At 33.0% G+C, this 18,606-nt stretch overlaps 4 protein-coding genes across 7 annotated transcripts; all 4 read left to right on the top strand.

Annotated features, from left to right (window-relative positions):
• Positions 1-24: 24 nt before the first annotated feature.
• On the top strand, positions 25-3,840 carry LOC100795179 (uncharacterized). Of its 2 annotated transcripts, NM_001252927.3 has the most exons (10): positions 25-261; positions 403-530; positions 762-809; positions 980-1,093; positions 2,197-2,265; positions 2,401-2,457; positions 2,690-2,830; positions 3,160-3,240; positions 3,359-3,426; positions 3,532-3,840. In NM_001252927.3, exons 1-9 carry the CDS (start codon positions 132-134, stop codon positions 3,413-3,415), a joined length of 825 nt encoding a protein of 274 aa, NP_001239856.1. In that variant the 5' UTR covers positions 25-131; the 3' UTR covers positions 3,416-3,426; positions 3,532-3,840. The 2 variants fall into 2 exon arrangements, with proteins under 2 accessions (NP_001239856.1, NP_001401881.1); NM_001414952.1 differs by having other exon boundaries at positions 3,359-3,840.
• A 551-nt stretch (positions 3,841-4,391) lies between these two features.
• LOC100796589 (uncharacterized) lies at positions 4,392-5,345 on the top strand. The gene has a single exon (XM_003542981.5). The coding sequence runs from the start codon at positions 4,638-4,640 to the stop codon at positions 5,082-5,084; it is 447 nt and encodes a 148-aa protein (XP_003543029.1). The 5' UTR covers positions 4,392-4,637; the 3' UTR covers positions 5,085-5,345.
• A 3,232-nt stretch (positions 5,346-8,577) lies between these two features.
• On the top strand, positions 8,578-9,905 carry LOC100795711 (protein E6). Its single transcript, XM_003542979.5, has one exon. It carries the CDS (start codon positions 8,818-8,820, stop codon positions 9,634-9,636), a length of 819 nt encoding a protein of 272 aa, XP_003543027.1. The 5' UTR covers positions 8,578-8,817; the 3' UTR covers positions 9,637-9,905.
• A 4,369-nt stretch (positions 9,906-14,274) lies between these two features.
• LOC100305820 (uncharacterized) lies at positions 14,275-18,369 on the top strand. 3 transcript variants are annotated; one of them, XM_026124791.2, is made up of 5 exons: positions 14,275-14,341; positions 14,732-14,793; positions 14,886-14,914; positions 17,337-17,498; positions 17,969-18,369. In XM_026124791.2, exons 3-5 carry the CDS (start codon positions 14,903-14,905, stop codon positions 18,203-18,205), a joined length of 411 nt encoding a protein of 136 aa, XP_025980576.1. In that variant the 5' UTR covers positions 14,275-14,341; positions 14,732-14,793; positions 14,886-14,902; the 3' UTR covers positions 18,206-18,369. The 3 variants fall into 3 exon arrangements, with proteins under 3 accessions (XP_025980576.1, NP_001237158.1, XP_006593343.1); NM_001250229.2 differs by lacking the exon at positions 14,275-14,341 and having other exon boundaries at positions 14,513-14,914; positions 17,969-18,345; XM_006593280.4 differs by lacking the exons at positions 14,275-14,341; positions 14,732-14,793; positions 14,886-14,914 and adding an exon at positions 14,955-16,743.
• The last annotated feature ends 237 nt before the right edge of the window (positions 18,370-18,606 follow it).

An 18,606-nucleotide genomic window follows, 5' to 3' on the forward strand; every position in this document is an offset into this window, starting at 1 on the left:
AATAATCTTTTCGCTTGAGAAAATGGTTTGATTCGTTTTGGTTCTCGTAGTGTCTGCAGTGTGCACTTCTCTTGCATAGGGAGGGAAAGAGCGAAGACTAGAGAAGAAAGAGAAGCTTCTGCTGCATCACTATGGCGTTGGCGCTGCTTCTTCCTGTTCTTCTTCTTCTTCCCACTTCGCTTTCTGTTTCTGCTCAAACTCAACCAAACTACCACTACGCCTCCCAAATCAGCCAAATCAACCTCAAAATCGCTCACTTAGGTAACCACTCTCCTCTCAATACTTCATCTTATGTGCGGTGCGCTTATATTTGCTTCTTTTTTGTATATCGATTTCCATTTTATGTTTGAGAACTTTTTTTTGTTCTTTTGCGTTTCATTCGGTGGAATAATTTGAATGCAGAATCGGTTCTTGAAGAAAGTAACACAAGATTAAAGGAAAGGGATGCGCACCTGGAAGAGTGTGAGAGGCGAATGAATGAATTATCGGAAAAAATTCACCATCTGCATTCTACTCTCTCTGCAATGAAGGTTTTTCTTCCACTCTAGTCTCTACAATGAAAATAAAAATAAAGCATAGTGCATTTTCTTATTCATAGATAGTAGATCTTTTGCTAGACCTTATTATTCACTTAATTTGACCTTCTTGACCCAGTATATGTGACCAAGGCAAGTTGCAATTAGTTCTTTATTCAGATGGATGGCATGCCTTCTTAATTTATTTTTTTAATATTTGAGAACCATGTGTTATTCTTCTTGCAGGCTGATTCATTGCATTCTGAGAGACAGTATACAGCTCTGGAGGAAGAGGTATTTGTTCCCCAACCATGGTTCCTGGAGCTATGTTACTTTGTTCCCTCCCCAGTCCCCTGTTACTTCTCTTGATTGTTCGTGTAAAAGTGGATAATTTACAGCTTTTTTGTTTTCTGGATTTTATTGAAAGTTCAACTGATTTGAGAAATAGGATTGGAAATGCTTAGGTACAACTTCTTTGGCATACCTTGAGAAGGAACAACTTTGATCTTCATATTTTGGAATCTAAAGCACAAGATGCTGAAGAGAAACTGGAAGAGCTTACCTCAAGAGTTGAAAAGGTTTGTGTATTGTCTATGCTATCATTTATTATTATTTATGTTGTTTATTCTGTTTTATTTTATTTCATATATGATTTTTCCTGTTTAACACCTGGTTTTAGTGGTTAATATGGTCCGATCATTGGAGACTTCTTCCTTATGCATATTAAAGAATTGAATGATTTCCCAACAGTTTGTAAGTATTCATTATATTTTATCCATTATAATTACTGAATCCCATATTCAAAGACACTCTTGTGCATACACTAAGAACTGTACACTGAGGATGCCTGGAAAGAGCCTTAAGTATTGAGAGCAACTGCAGACATTATATATAGGAAGTCTTTCTTTTTTCTCTTTTTCTGAAATACTTTAACTATTTCATGTTGTATACTGTTAATTCTCTATTCTTTGAGTAGGAATTCTCAGGCTCAAGAGTAACCAAAAGAGAAAACAGTTGCTTGTGTGTAAATTAACTATATGATATAGTGTAAATAGAGTTTTTTAACTTGACCTTTTCTAGTGAACTACCAGGTAGCAAGCTCGTTAGTGGGTGTAAAGGCCCAACACAATGAGTCAGGGATTTGGATGATGTACACTCTAGGAATAGGAGGCAACTAAGAAATCTTGCTAGTTGCTATCAGTTAGGCAGTTAAAAGACTCAGTTAGTTACAAGAGGCTGGGCAGTTAAATAGGGGACTCACTGTACTTGGATTCATTCTCTGATAATTGAATAACAGAACCATCTTTGGTTGTACAGGGAAACCCTTGGGGAGACTCTCCCTTTTTTGCAAAACTCTCTCTTATTTCTATCAGTTCTCCACTCTCTTTCTGCAATAGCTTTTCATATCCAACCCTAACAGTGTGGCACTGGTGGGCATGGCACATCAAATGGAAGGCATAAGTATCCATGTGGCAAGAAAGTCAGTTTAGGAATACATATAAATCCATTCTAATGCAAAGTATAATATGTTGTAGCTCACAGAGATTTCAGCTTATATAAATGCCCATTATGAATTTGCTTGCTTCATATGCAATTTATTTTCCAACACATTAATGAGGCTTGGTTGAGATAGATTATAAATCCTTGCATTAGTTGATGCTATTCATCTTTTCCATTCCAGATGGGTGACATTGTGAATGAACAGTGGATTCAAGTTCAGCATCTTGAGCAGGCTCTTCACATTACCAAAGTATATAAATTTTATTTTCTAGTTTATATATTTTTGGAAACCTTAACATGATTACATCTTTCTGTTCATGTTTCATGTGTTTTTTGAGCTTCTCATTTATTTTCTATTTGCCCACTTGCGTGTGTATGTGCAAAGATGAGGACTTTAAAGGCTCAAAGGCTAACAAGTGTAACAAGATGCACATTCATGAAGGTAAATTTAAGTGTTTTGAATAACTAGTTTGAGTGATTCAAACAAATTTGTTAATGTAAAGATAATTAATACTTAATCCAGTTTGCAGTTGAACTAAGTACACTCATCCGGTGTGACATTTCTGATTTAAATATGTGAGAAATTGCTAAAGCTTCCTAACAGTGAGTAGAGTTATATATTCCATTAGTCATAATTTCTAATCTCTCTTTCTGTATCATTTTTTGTTCCATAGTTTATCAACGTCCTTCTTGATGATCTTCGGGCACTTCATTCATATGTATTTGGTGAAAGGACTATAGTCAGTTCACTCATCTCACAGACTTTGGATCAGTTGAAGAGATGCTCTTCATTGACCAAAAAATATCACCATCAGGTCTGCTTGAAATATATAAGTTTAGTTAATATTTTATAGATATTTCAAATTTGTTAAAGAAAATGGTTCTTTTTCATTTATGAGAATGTGAAGTACATTCTCTGTACAAATTTGATATTTTATTTGAAGTTTTGTGATATCACATGGTTTCTCATACTACTATTCCAGCACTGTGCATTCTGAATTTCTAATTTTTGAACTTCTATTGTTTTGGGGGATAAAGTGAGGCCTGCTGAGTTTTGTTTTGTTTGATATTTTAAGGCTTTCCACTTTCTAGAAATTCAATATCTAAGCAGCTGCAAAAATTTTAACATGTGTGATGTCTGTAGCTTCAAGGTTTTATCAAAGATCTGATGGAGAGAAATGAATTGACTGCGTCTATTGCAAATGATGAATTAGTCTTCTTCCTGGTATGCTTAAAGCTTTCAGTTTACTTTATCTAGTATAAAACTTTTAGAAGAATAAATTCTAGGATTTTAGAAGTTCTTTATAATGTGTCATTCTTTGACCAAAGTTACATGTTTTCAGGCTTCTGCTCTAATCACCTTTCCATTAATGAGTGCCTGGATGTTGCTCTCTTCATAATGACCTGGCAGGCAAGTTTGTTTTTTTTTTTTTTAAACTGAACAGAAAATTGTCCCCGTACTTCTTTCTACAGCTACAAACTGCTGACAACTTTCTTCGAACATTTCTGCTTCAAGAATGTTTCTCAGTGATGGTGGACTACTGTAGTTTTGATCTTGTATCAGTGTATGGTTGCAAGTAGCCGAGAATACTGAGCATTTTATATAACTATTTTGCCTGTACATATCCATCTGGATAGTAAATCCCTGTGTTTCGAAATACATTGAGTAGGGAAAGAATCTTGTCAAATCAACAAATGATGCAAGAGTTACAATTAGTAGCTTCAATTTAGACATGGAAAATTACATCCCAGATGTGAATCAGATATTCAATATCTTTTTAGTTCGTATAATCTGAGTATTTGTTTTTAGTCTCCATAAAATTATTTCGGTCGTTTTAGTTCTTTAATTTTTTGTATTTTGTTAACAAATGAAGTGATAAATGGAGTGTTATCTCACTGCGCTAGTTGTTGTTCACATAAGCATAAATTTCAAGCATTGTTATTATGTCATGCTTAATTATTATTTTTTATATAATTTATCAAGATTTTTTTTTTACAATGAAGACAATGAGAATGAAACTTAAATCTTCATATTTATCCCAACTCAACTATTAGACCGACTCTAATGGATTGATAATATGTCAAGTTTAATTCATCACACAATTATTACTCTTTGGATAAATGAACTCTTATTTTTGTTTCCAACCATAACTCATGTCATCATATTAATTAAGCATGATGGCAAAGTTAGAATTTTTACTTAGCACTTGTCTGGATCAACGTTCAAAATACACGTTAATTTGCAAATTAACGTAAAAAAAACATAAATAAACCCTAATATTAACACGAATTTAAATAATCATAAAGTAAACACACACTAAGGTCGGCTTAGTGGTGGAAAGTTAGAGACTTAGAGTAGAATGCATGATGAGATCATATATTTTAATATTAGTGTGATCATTGTAAAAAAAAAAAAATGCACTTATATTTTTTTTCGTGGAATAACTTGGTGCTTTGTTAAGGAAATAAAAGGACTTACAGTCTCTTTTTTTTGGTCTAGAGAATAATATTACGTTGTTTACGTGTGTTGCTAAGGTCGGGCGGGGACAATAACGGAACTAAACTCTTTACTTTGGCCTTATCTGTGGAATCATAATACCTTATCTGATCCTTGTTTGAGCCATGGAAGAAACATCGTGGGAACAGAGGGTGCAAGCCTTAACCCACATCCTAACAAGCCCCACAACCACCCCATCCCTCCACTCTCAATTCTTCATCGCCACTCAAATCCCCTGCTATCTCAACTGGGACTACCCTCCATTCCTCTGTTCTTCCAACCCTCAGCTTCTCAAAACATGGCTACGCTCATTCTTCCTCAAAAGGGTATTGGGAAACGCACCTCCTCAAACCTCTTGGAGATCCAAGTGCCCCTTCCACCAACCCCCACCACTGATTCTCACAGAGGGAGTCGAAGAAGCGCAGTGGGAACCCCAACAAAGAAGGGCTTATGTTAGGAAAAGAATGGCTAGGAAACTTCGCAGAAATGTTAACCCTTTTTTACCAGTTCTATTACCCAATCTTTTGTTGTTGTCCTTTATGTTTTGGAACCCGCTTGACTCTCAAGATTGACGCACACCCCTTTCATCCTAGTATCATTTTTTTCTCTCTTTCTGTCACATCCTTTTCTCTTGTCTTTCTTAATTATGAGTAAATTCGACATGCAACTAGCTATTGTTGTTCCTCGGTGTTAGATTGGATCCTAGGCAGGAACAAACCAAAATGCCTGACTAATAGTGTGTGTAGATTAGACAAACAAAGCAAACTTGTAATAAATAAGGTGACAAAGGAAATGTTGTTGCTTAAATTGTTGTATGAATAATCCATTTTTTATTTTCTCTCTACTGCTTAAATTGTTGTACCAATTATTTACAAGCAAATGACAACCAACACCTTCATATTTGCCATAATGGAGCAACAAATACAAGCTCCAAGTGAAAGCCTTTTTTTTTGCCGTCAATAAGTGCTGTGAATAAGGCAGAAAAAGTCAAAGTCTTTGAAATGGAACGTGTTTCTCTCTTGGACTAATTGATCAATCATCTTCTATAATGGAACGTGTTTCACTTCGTCAACTTTCACTCTTTTTTCATTTTTTTTATTTTCCTCTGGAAACTGGAAAGGCCATAAAGTATTGTTCCGCCAATTACGCAATTAATTTCAGGACCATCTAACACGGAAGAAAGAATAAAATAATCCAAGAAAACAAAAGGGTTAGTGTAAGAAAAGATAAGTTAATCAGTAATGTTCGATGCAATTTACAAATAACTGCAGTTCTTAAAAATACCAATGAAAATTGTATTCTTGAGCGCATGTTGAAAATATAGTATCAGAACTGACTATTTTTTAGTTTATTATCTTTTAAACTTGGATAGAATTTCATTTATTGACCATAACACAACTCATTTTGTTAATTTTTGCACTTTGATAGAATTATTAGTTGAAAATATACTGTCAGAACTTACTTTTTTTCTCTGGTTATCCACCTGAATTAAAATACATTTAAAAATATGCTTTGGAAAATATTTATCATCTTCTAAACAGATATTTCAAACAACTTTGCTCAATGCCTCAATCAAACCAGTTTTCTTTCTAATTATGGTACAGGATTTAACCGTCTAACCATTTTACTCTTTTTGAGGGGGGATTCAGACTAGTCCAGTAACAGAATTTTAATTTTTAACACTTTTCCTTTATAAAATTAAAATCCATGAATGATTGTAGGTGCACCCTCTTCCACCCTTTGTTGGGTAATCTAATAACCAAATAAAAAATAAATCTTGAGCAGAGAAAGGCACAGATCTCAGATCTGGACACAAATGCTACACGGAAACCTGTTTGCCATAAATTTCTCAATGTCAGATTGTTTATTCCACTCTTTCTTTGCGTGTACCTGCTTATGATGGTTCTCCTAATTGCTTTTACACAGTTTATCGAACTGTTTGCAAGAAATGCAATATCTGAAAATAATAAAATTGTCAGAAATACACACACAAAAAAAAACTGATTTGGATTTTATTTTCGTCTGTTGAGACTTCCACCTAATACATGCAACATCTTGGCAACCTATTCAAGACTTTTTTTTCTTGTCTGTGCTTAATGCAACCAATTCAGTTACATGTAGATTCCACCTTGCCCCCTCCTTCATTACATATACCTACATCAAGAAAATTTAGTAACATCACCATCCCTAATAATTTCATGAGTGACCCCAAAGTAGTTGGTATGTATGACAACAATTGCACCCTTAAAAATGTACAAGAGCAGATTAGTAAATCAACAAACCTAACCAAAAACGAGATTTATAAAAAAAAAAAACAAAAAGAGGCTAAATTCTACTCCACCACACCTTACACCTGACACAGTCACAAAGTGTCCTGTTACCCCTGTATCTTACCAACACCATGAACTTGGATTTGCATAATGATCCGGAGTAGTATAATGCAAAAGTATGCTTATTTAGGTTAAGGAACACATTTTGTTTTGTCACAGTTTGAAGTAATAATAACATCCTTGAAAGTGAATTTCACCTTTATTTCATTTATCAAAAGAGTCTTCATTACTGATATTAAGCGAAATCATTAATTTTAAGAGTTTGTCTTAGTAATTTACTCAAATTTAAAATTGCGAAAACCAAAAGAGATATAAGTCTAATTCAGTTACAGACCCGACACTGACTTTGAGTATGCACTTCCCCAAAGGAAGATTGAATAAGAAACCCTTGCTCGAGGACCCTCACTCTCAAGGTAGACAAAGCATGGAAGGCACATACTGTGTGCACCAAATGCTATTGTTTTCGTGTCCCACCAACTCCTCAATCCACGCATAATTACTCGGCTAGGCCTTTCCTTCCCTCCTTCTTGTTTTCATTCTTCCTTTGTCCCCTTATCTTCTTCCAAGCTTCAACTTTTTTAGAACATTATCAATATCATATGCCCCGTTATATAAGTCTTTCATTAATTTTACAACTGAGTTTTATTTTTGGACTATATCTTAATCAATCACCGTATTTTTTTCGGTGGGAATACCATGATCGATGGAGTTATGATATATGATGACTATGCGTCCAAAAATACTAAAATGTGAAAGCTAATTTTGGCGTCTATTTACCGTTAATCAATATGTCAGGTCTACCACGCGCAACCATTTATTTTATTTAATTACGACTTGGAGAGGAGGGCCTCAAAGAATAAATATCTACACGTAATAATAAGTTGAGTCTTTAAGAATGAGATGTATTATAGATGGATAAACATAAAATTATGTAACTACTAATTAAAAATATGAAAATATTACATTTTAATAATTTTATAATCCATTATATAATCTTTTATCACAATTCTAACGATTGATACTTCTAGTTTTATATGGGCGAGCCAAATTCATATTTGTACATAATATATTACTAAAATACAATGATTTAGAACCGAGATCTTTATTCGAGTGGATAGAGTTTGATTGCATCATTTTTTTGACAATTGATAGCACCATCAATACCACTTTAGTGTGTTTATGGACCGCTCTAGATATGAATGTAAATCAAACATAGAACCTTCTTAAGGCTGGAATCCAACGGGAATGAAAACTACCACCTACGAATGCAATGGTTGCGTCATAATCTATGGTACAACTACTAGCCAATAAAGAGTTAGCTTGCAATAAAAGAAATATCAAAGACGCTAATTAAATGGTAAGCTCCCTTAGGGCGAGGCTAAGAGAAAGCTTTGAATCCAACTAATGACTAGACTTTTGCACTTACAGTGATGCTGCTTTCCTTAACGATACAAGCAGAGTCCTCGGTCCTCACATTATTACATAATATGACTAAAAATAAAAATGGAAATAAGAAGGACTCATTTTAGTTTGAAGACGACTATTAACACATTATTTAATTCTTAACATGTCTTAGTTAAAAATTTATTAAATAAATCATACTCGTAGTAAAATTTATATTTTTTTTTATTTTTAAGAAATTTTAATTAATATTTATTAGATAGTTTTAATGCCTGTTTGAATTACCATGATTCACATCTGTGCAAATTATCACCTCAAAATGCACCTAAAACAACTACTAGTAGTTACTTCATGACACACATCACATATGGATGGGATCCAATTACATGGTTAATCAGCTAAAGTTTCTTTCTGAGGGACCACAACCATTCAACTTCGTCCCATTTACACCTAATAAGTGGGAAAATTTTGAAGGGAGAGAGAAAAAGAAAGGTTTAAGAACCTCTATATAAAGATAGTTAGGCAAGCACAACTTCTCATCAGTATAGACCACCTTCCCTCTCTTCTGTTACCAATGGCTCCCTCATCAAACTACATTTCTTTCCTTTTCCTCACCACCCTTTTGTTTGCTCTTCAAATCAGTGCAAGAGACAGCCAGTTCTTCAGCAAAGTCACCCATTTTGACAAAAACAGTGTCAAAGAGACAGAACTTCCCAACAAAGAAGCACCAGAAGTGAACAAGCCAGAGCAACAACCACCTTTCATTCCGGAGACTGAAAACAGCTATGGCCTATATGGTCATCATGATGAGTATAACCAAGTCCCTTCCACCACCACCAACCCCACTTCTTACCACCCCTACAAGACCGAGTTTGAGAACTCCAACAACAAGTATTACAACAATGATGCCTATAACACAAGGTTCTCCGAAACCGGTTACAACAACAACAAGGATTCTTATGAGGGTAACCAATATGAGTTAAGTGACACAAAGTACACAGAAGAAGAATACAACAACAACAACAACAACAAGTATCACAACTCCTATCAGAACAACAACCAGAAGTACTACAACAACGATGCTGCCAATGGCATATACTCCTACAACAACAACAACAATTACAATGCTAACAATAACAGGTACAATACTTACAACAACAACAATGCCGTTAACGGGTACAATGGTGAGAGGCAAGGAATGAGTGACACAAGGTTTTTGGAGGGTGGAAAATACTTTCATGACGTTGCCGCCGAGAAGTACAATCCAACAAACTATGGTGACTCATCAAGGGAAGTGAACACTAACAACTGGTACAACAACAGAGGTGGCAACTACAACGGGAACCAGAACCAGCAGGAGTTTGAAGATGAACATGAGAACTTCGAGCCATGAGCTTGGATCATTGGCAAAGTAAAGAGTTCACTATACTTTTGAGTATCCACTATGGGTGTTTAATGTTTTTATTGTGTTTTAGATTCAAGAAAACACAAAGTTAAAGGATATGTTAACTATGAAGGGCTTTTATTTTATTTTTTACTTAGTAGTACTTCTATTAAGTCTTGCTTCCGGATTGCGTTGTCTCTGTCATGATCTGGAAATACCTCTACGAGAGCATGAGTAATTTTTGCTTAACTAATAAGTTGTATAATATTGTGAAGTAAGCTTGTTTCTTGCTCTCATTTTTATTTTTCTTTTGTTCCCTTTTTGGTAAGTTATATATTTTTTGTTCGTTATTTTTTTATTTTTTTTTTTGTCTTTCAAAGCAGCACAATACGAGGGTAGACTAGAAAAGTGGCTGGCACACAGACAAACAGAAATAACAAGATAATAGTTTTAAAAATCCCATTTTTCCTTACCTACTCCATCTACCCTGAAATTCAGATAGATACCATTTTTAATTTGAACATTGTATACTGAAGTTGAGTGGTGCACTCCCTTTCTCTGTTCAAGTTGGTTCATTCATTGAAGGACTTCCCCTTTTTAATTTTTTAAAATTTGCCAGTTTAGTTTTAACAGCTGAATTTGTTAAAAATACAAATCTCCGGTCACTCAACACTGCAATTTGGTGTTTTACTATCTAGTTATATGCAAATAAGGAAGATCAAGATTTGATCATATTCATAGAAAGAAAGTACATAATATGTCCCACTAAATTGAGATAATCTTGTGGCTTACTTGTAGGGGGACTGACGCAAATTACTTGTAGGTGGAAAATTTGTTTCAACTACTATATTATTGATTGATGAATGTTTAATTAGTGTGGCAAGAAACAAATGTGAACAGCTATGTCTACCTAGCGGAATAATTAGTCACTACGGCTGTATTGCCTGTTACATGTCTTTATCTGCTGCCACATAAATTGAACTGTACTGGGCAACCATTTGACAAAATAATTTAGAAACAAAACTTTCCTTACAGATGAGGATACATTAAAGCACATGTTATGAACTTATGACGTTGAAACAAATCAACTGGCCAATAGTTTCCCCGCGAATTACGGTGCGGAAAACACATCGATTTTTTTAACAAAAAAAAAAAAAACTGTTTATTTGCATAAGTCATAACTGTAGGCTTGATGCCACTGAATTCAAGAGGTCACCATTATTTTGAACATAGAAGTGGGAAGTTATTGACATTTTCACATAAGTCACACATCTTCTTTATTTATAAAATAATCTTATAATAATACACTAATTAGTAATTTAAAAATCGTTTAAGGTTAATTTAATATTTACATATAATTCATAATCATGTACTGTTTTGTGATACTACGTTATGTTTTCAATGTAACTGTGTAATAGTAGTACTCGTGTAGCTTGTAGAAAACCTAAGTTTATAAATTTGTTTCGATAAAATATATTTTTTATCACTAAAAATATCTCGAAATTTGATTTTAGTTTCTATAAAAAAAACTTAATATGTATTTTAGGTTGTATATTTACTATAAGTTACATGGTTTTAGACTTTAATCAGTGACTGAAAACATATGTTTCAGTTAAATTATATATTAACAAAAAAAATATAATTTAAAGCCTAAAATTGATTTTTGAGATGTTCTAAGAAACCAAATATACAGTTGACCCAAAAAATTTCCATAAAAAAAGTATGGAAATTCCCTAATACGATGGAAAAGTACATTTTATGGAATCCAAAGTCTTGAGGTAGGCAGCTTGTAATTAATTAAATAATCAGAATAGAGCATCTTATTGGCAATGAATTTAACCCAAATAACAAAATAACCATTTCAATTCAGATTAGAGAAGATCAAAAGAGAGAGTGGGGTGTTGAAATTGAAAGTGTTAGGTTTCATATGAATTGACCGGTAACCTAAAACACCTAACTCCTCCTGTGGTCAAAATCTGAGACACTTGAGGGTTACTAAAATGGCCTGGAATGGTAATATACACTGGACAATTATAGACGGGTAAATTTATGAGTATGGAGACCCATTTCATGATTTGGGTAGAGTAATCTGGAAATTCATCAATGGTACCATCGAATGACGTAGAGGAAAATGTTTCTCCCACATACTTGTTCTCCCTGGCATAATCAAATTTGCGTATGGCCATACCAGAGTTCATTAATATTCACCAAAAAATATAAATATCAGAGTTCATTAACTTCTTGCTCATTACAGAAAAGAAAAAACAGCCCAAAAAAAAAACTATAGAAATCATTATATATTAAAAAGTAGTAAATATTGTGTTTGTCATAGAAGCAATTTTTTTTCCTGCCTAAATAAAGGGCATTTCAGATTCTTTTAATGTATATGTCTGAGCATGTAACATATTTATACATGTATCTATTTTATTTCTTAAACCAAACTTTTCTAGAACATATATTTACATAGAGGAATTTTTTTACCAGAACGTACAAATCAGAAGCAAAAGCATATCTCCCTCCAAGATCATCAATTTTGATGATTTCAGCCTTATTTAAGCAAAAGCATCATGAGTGCGGTTTTGTTGAAAGGATAACTTACAATCTTTAGACCTTACTTGATATGAGGATGGCCACTTACGGCACCCACCATCATACTCTCACACAGGAAACATTGAGACTCTACGTTCAGACATTCCAACAAGGTGTACATACATATAAAAGGAAGAGGAGGAACAAGACCTGGATTTTATGTTATGGACTTTATCTTGTATATATCTACAGAATTGTTTCACTGTTTTTGTAATTTGTATGGTTTCATGTTCTGTTATGTTATACTTATTTTGTAATCTTTCATTCTCACGTCACCTATTTTATATTATTTCATGTTATGTTAAACTTATTCCGTACAATTATATTCACTTCTCTTATTTTGACTTATTTAAGTAAGCCAATTATCACTTTACTCATATTAATAATGGTATTGATACATGTTAACATAAGTGCTGATATTGGTAATTGATGAAAGGGATGATTGATATATAGGTTTATCGGTGAAAGGGGTGTTTGAAATTCCTTAACTAAACGGAAACAACTTTAAGTTGTATACTCACCATTACAAAAATTGAGGGAATCTAATTCATTTAGTTGAATAAGGTCATGAGTTATTGTACATCGTATGATATTGTCTTCAAATCTTACCATAAAAAAAATACTGACCATTACATAAACGTGTTTTTGTTAATAGTATTTTTGAAAGAAAAAATAAAAAAAGTTCAGGGGATCAAGTTAGTAAAAATGAGTGTGAGAATAGTAAGCCCACTGCCCAACTGATACAACCTTGACAATTGATCGTTTGGCACCAAGTCGATCCATATATGACCGATTTAAAAAATTGGCCGGTATTGCTACAATACTAGTACAGTAGTACTTACGTAGTTACGTTGCACCAAGTCCCTCTTATAATTATTATCATGTGTATTGTGGTACTTCTGCTACCTACTTCTAATAATATTTTTTTATTAAATTAAAAACATCAATATTTCTGAAAAAAAATATCGATATTACACATATTACACACAAATCATGACTATAGTAATGAAAAAGTTATTAGAATTAAGAGTGACAACATATAAGACAAGACGAATATGAATAATAGTTACCCATTATTTACCCCATTACCCGCATGCTAACCCCCATTAAGCATATATCCACATGTTATATGTGAACATTTAAAAAAACAAAAAATTAATAAAAATATTTTTATTATAATTTTTATTTATTCTAATATTATATTTTAAAAACTAATTTTGATATGTTCAACAAAAATTATTCTACACAATTAAAAATATCTATGGATAAGTCTTGAAAAATAAAAAATGAAATCAATAAATAAAAAATTTATTTTGTGATCTCCAAACAAAATTATCTAAAAATTACTCTATAGACTCAACTAAAAATTACTTCATATACCAAAGAAAATCTAACTTAATTAATTGAACAAAGTAAGTGAAGTGGTAAATCTTCTAATTATGTTCAATTCCAACGAACAAAACCTAACATACTCCCTCTATCTATTCTCAAATACTATAAGAAAAAAAAATATCAGACTAATTAATTAAGAAAATTAGTTATCATAATTAATTACATCAATATAGTTATTGAAAATAACATATCAATTAAATAAAAAATATTTTAGATATGATAATATTAAATAAGATCAAATTACTTAAAATTTTATTATATTTGAGATAATAAAAAAATTTATATTTGAAATCAGAAATAATATAATAAAATATAAGTTCAAATTAAATTATAGTGTTACATTCAGAAAGAAAAAACAAACAAACAAACTGTACCGTGTCGTACCAAACAGTATCCATAGTAAACAAAATTCAGTTACGTGTAACTTGAACAAAGATTTCACTTGCGTGTTGCAATAAGCAACCGCTGATTATAACAGCGAAGTAATTTGCTGCCACTTAAGCGCTTTTTCACCAATCAATGGCGACAGAAAATGTTTAAAAAATCCATCACTTTTACTAATTAAGCCAAACATCGCATAATAGATCAGATATATCTTCCCAACCGTTTTGATGTCTCCTTCTCCACCAAACTCAAAAGCTAAATGCCCCATAAAGGAATAACACCTCTTCACTTCTCTTGTATCACTTATCAATTACTACTACACTCCTTTTCTTTTTCTCAAGTGTTATACGTAAGAAATTTTGAATATGGCACTAAATTAAAGCCTTATTCCAATTATATGTTGCTCTATCTGTTATTAATTTATCATTATCTTTCTTATTCTTTATTGCTATGTTAATTCTTTGCTTTGATTTTACTTATCAAAATTTGAATTCTTAGGGTAAAAATTAAAGGGTTGTATTATAATATTATTCATCTAATACCTTTTGTGGTGTTATTTTTTTCTTCGTTTCTTTCTATTAGATAAATCCTCTCATGGTACATTTCTTTCTATTAGATAAATCCTCTCATGGTACATTTCTTTCTCTCTCTTGTGTATTTTATTTTACTTATTGCACAAACAAATTATATGCATACAGTTTCTCAAAACAAAAGGCTTAGCTCAAGTTATGTTCTGCAGGTCCAGTGGGACCAGATTCTTAAATGTCTGATGTTTAAGGAAGAATACTAGTTAGGAGACACGTAAATTCACCATTGGTTTCCTCAAAACATTTTTTTTTTTTACTTTGCTCTCAGTTTTCTCTGTGATCACCATTTTCCCATAAACTTCTCAGGGGAGGGCAGAGACACCATGCTTGCAGAGGTACTAATTTTGTGCTTTCCTTGTATTTTTTTGCACTAATAAGAACAAAGGTTTTCTCATTTCTCACATTGTGCCTTCTTTCTCCATTTTCTTCTGGCATTCAGTATCTCTTGTCCCCATCTACTACCTTTTCAGCTTGTTTATCAGTTGGTTCACTGTTTTGTCAGTGAAAGATCAAGACATCTTTTGGGGTCTGTTTAATGTAATTTGATCCACAGATGTCAATATGTTTGGACTGTTAAGTGTTTAAACTGGAATGAAACTGAACCTTTTTTCTGGCTCTGGTTTTGCTCTCTATGGATGCTTAGTCTATATCCTGCAGTAGATAAGAATCAGTTCCTAAGGCACAGATTTTATTTTGTTCTATCTTGTTAGATTATTACAATTCTTGATTGTCAGGTTTTATGAAATGTGAATTGAATTCCTGCTATTTTGTTAGTTTGTTGTTGGTTCTAGGATTTGAAATGTTTTGTGAATAGTTTTCTGAAAAGTAATCTTGCATGTCATCCAAGTATGCAAAGTTTGTATTTTCCAAATGGATTGATATGAAGAAAAGATAACCTGTCTACCAAGGTGCATGGCATTTGAATTTTCCAGATGGACTGACATAAAGTAAAGACCCTATTAGTGTCTTTGGTTAGCACCATAATGTTAGTAGTTGCTGAATCGGTAGTCACTTGAACTAACGTTTCATTAAAACCATCAAAGTTTGTTGTCCTAACATAATTGTTGGAATGTAACTTGAACCGATACATCAGTCCTAATTATATCAACATGTTCTCTTTTTTAATGTAGTACCGAAAACGGGGTGAAAAAATACTGGTCCCCTAATTGGATGTTAATAATTTTAGTAGCTAAAGAGTTATAGCCATGAGAGAGGCATATCAAATTGTTCATGTCATGATTAGATGGTGTAGGTGCAGTTTCATCGAAATGTCTGTCTCAATGGAAAAAATTATCTGTACAACCATCCATCTTATTTTGAGTTACTAATCTTTATATTTTATATTGATAAGTATAAGTCCGAGTGAGTTGCAAATGAAGTGGGCCAAATCTAAAAGCAGGAGGGAACAAAATAAGAAACAGTTTAAGATGTACAACACGAGTTAATAATAATATATTTGAAAATATCTGAAAAATGAGCCCATATAGACCACAATCGTAATATTGCATTTTTAAGCATACGCTGAACACCAATCATTTGCTAATTTTGCCGACAGTTCACTCTCCATCACTTTTTTTCCCAACTTTATATCCCTTATTATTTCCGGGATATTTTTCTTTTACATTTCTGAGTGGAAAATTAGCCTCAGTTAGGCATCATGGTGATAAGTAGAAAAACTAATGTATGAATAAGAAACAAACAACTAAATTTGCAATAATTATCCTTGTAAAGTTGTAAAAAAAAAATGCTTGAAGCTTTAGTTGTGATTTGTGAGGATTCTTTAAATAAGTATAGAAACGAGGATTACTGGATTAGTATCCGATAGAATTTACTGAGATGGAACCTACCTTCCCAGTTGATCAGAATGAGTTGTCTGAACCTTGGAATCTAAAGACACAAATATCTTGCTGACTTTACCCCTGTATGTGATTCTTTTGATGGATATACTTCATTATTAGAAAAGCTTATGATGGACTTTAGGAAAATAATATTAAGACTGTCCACTTCTGCTAGGAAAGAGTTGCATTGTCATATCAACTAGATTCATATAGCGAAGAATAGATACTTCTACCACGAGGAGGATATCATAGTAGAACTCCAACAATGTAAGAAAGTGAGACAGTTTCTCTTGACACTTAACCCTTACCAAAAAGTGGCAGCAATGGTACCTTCCGTATTGCACTACTTTTTTTTTAGCTTGCTATCTATTGAATAGAAACATCACTGTAATTTCTCCAATTCAGTACAGCTTCCTTTCCCCCTTATCTTTTCTTAGATCGATTGTCATTTTTTTTCTTTTCATAATTAGGAGAAACCTACACCATACAAATCATATTTACAGAGGCTTTGTTTCACATTTTCAAGTTTTTGGGTTTACATTCCCTGCCCATTTAGTTATTCTTTCAATTAAGAGAATGTGAAAACCATAATCTTTAGTGAGATCAACTTGATCCATGTTCAGGAATTGAAATCATACAGTATGATGAAATTAAGTGCATATAACATAATAGGTGTTATGTACTGATAATATCTATTGTATGATTTTAAACGTTCCAATAGAGGAGATCAGGAGATATCATTTTATTCATCATAAATTTAATTTTCACATAGTACTTTTGAAAATTCTTGTAATTAAGGCATTGATGGTTTTTTGACATGCATATCTTTTTTACTGAAATTATGTAACCTTTCATTTGCACTTATTTAAACACGATGAAAGTATCTAGTATTGCTAATTTCTCTGTCATCTCTTCTCAGAATGATGACATGCCTATTGGTTGGCCATTTGGGCTTGGCTTCTTGAACATGATGAGACTTAGAGTTGGGGAATCCCTCCCAGCAGCTTCAATGGCCCCTTACCAATTGCACGTGCCATCCACCAGTTTCTCTTCATTTTCATCCTCTAACCTTGATACTGAGGTGTTCTATTCTTATTCCTTTCTCACAGTTGGTTTGATATAATGCTTTTACTCATTGTCATTGAAGAAATATCACTTTGGAACATTAATAATGTCCAACTGTCCAAGGCAAGTGTGTACAAATGAAACTAATGACAGCTTAATTTCTAGTCCTTAGGACTTGAGAGCTTCCCCGTTATTGGTGGAAAGGAATCTTGTGACACCCACATGTAGCTGGCATTTATTTTCCCATTTTCCCAAAGATGAGAATAAGCTCTCTTGTGGTCAATATTATTGACCAAATTTTTAGAATTTAAAATAAATTCAAGGCTAATCTCAAAAAATAAGAAAAAAAATAATCATATATGCCTAGTGTCATAATTTCCTGGAGCATTGAATTTCTTCTCCTTTTTTTTCCAACATTAATACTAGCAATTCCTATAATAATTGAATTAAACCTTGTGATTACTCTTCTTATGTTGCAACAAGCAGTCAACAGCATCGTTCTTCCAAGACAACAGTGTATCCCTTGCACAGCTAATTGGAATTAGACCAGGTGACAGAGGACGCTTGTACTTCCCAAACTCACTGAGGTTTGAAGAAAGGAAGAAGAAATTAGCGAAGAGTTCCGGTTCTGATGGCTCTAAAGTACAAGGAATGGATATGTCTCGAGTCATTTGCATACCCTTGCTAAAGATTAGAAAGTGTAAGAAGAGTTCAAGGAACTAGAACATCATTGTTCCATTTGAGAATACCAATTATTCACTAATGATTTCGAGTTATTTCAGCCAGTTTTTCTTACACGACCCGTTTTAAGTTTCCCCAAGTTTGTTGTATCTTTGTTTTACTACATACTATGGAAATATAATAAAAAAAGGTTACTTGTATTTTCATACTAGAATCCAAGTTTAATTGCTTTTTTTCTGTTTTACCTTTTGACTATAGTTCATTTTACTAATATTTTCACTTGCGGTACAACCATTTAAATTTTGGGTTAGTTGGAAAATCACACAAACCCAAGCAAACCATCCTTATAAATTCTGGTGTCTTAAAGTTCAAAACAAGAGCAAGACATGATAAAGCATAATTTGGAGCATTGCTAAAAGCGTATTCGGGGGGATCCAAATTTG

Source organism: Glycine max, chromosome 13, assembly GCF_000004515.6.
Source record: "Glycine max cultivar Williams 82 chromosome 13, Glycine_max_v4.0, whole genome shotgun sequence".
NCBI lineage: Eukaryota > Viridiplantae > Streptophyta > Magnoliopsida > Fabales > Fabaceae > Glycine > Glycine max.

Excerpts from the sequence above, each read along its gene's own strand:
- LOC100795179 (NM_001414952.1), top strand. The coding sequence starts at position 132 with ATGGCGTTGGCGCTGCTTCTTCCTGTTCTTCTTCTTCTTCCCACTTCG. Across the intron at positions 810-979 it reads ATACAGCTCTGGAGGAAGAG|GTACAACTTCTTTGGCATAC; the intron begins GTATTTGTTCCC and ends GGAAATGCTTAG. Across the intron at positions 2,831-3,159 it reads CCAAAAAATATCACCATCAG|CTTCAAGGTTTTATCAAAGA; the intron begins GTCTGCTTGAAA and ends TGATGTCTGTAG.
- LOC100796589 (XM_003542981.5), top strand. The coding sequence starts at position 4,638 with ATGGAAGAAACATCGTGGGAACAGAGGGTGCAAGCCTTAACCCACATC.
- LOC100795711 (XM_003542979.5), top strand. The coding sequence starts at position 8,818 with ATGGCTCCCTCATCAAACTACATTTCTTTCCTTTTCCTCACCACCCTT.
- LOC100305820 (XM_026124791.2), top strand. Across the intron at positions 17,499-17,968 it reads CCTCTAACCTTGATACTGAG|TCAACAGCATCGTTCTTCCA; the intron begins GTGTTCTATTCT and ends TGCAACAAGCAG.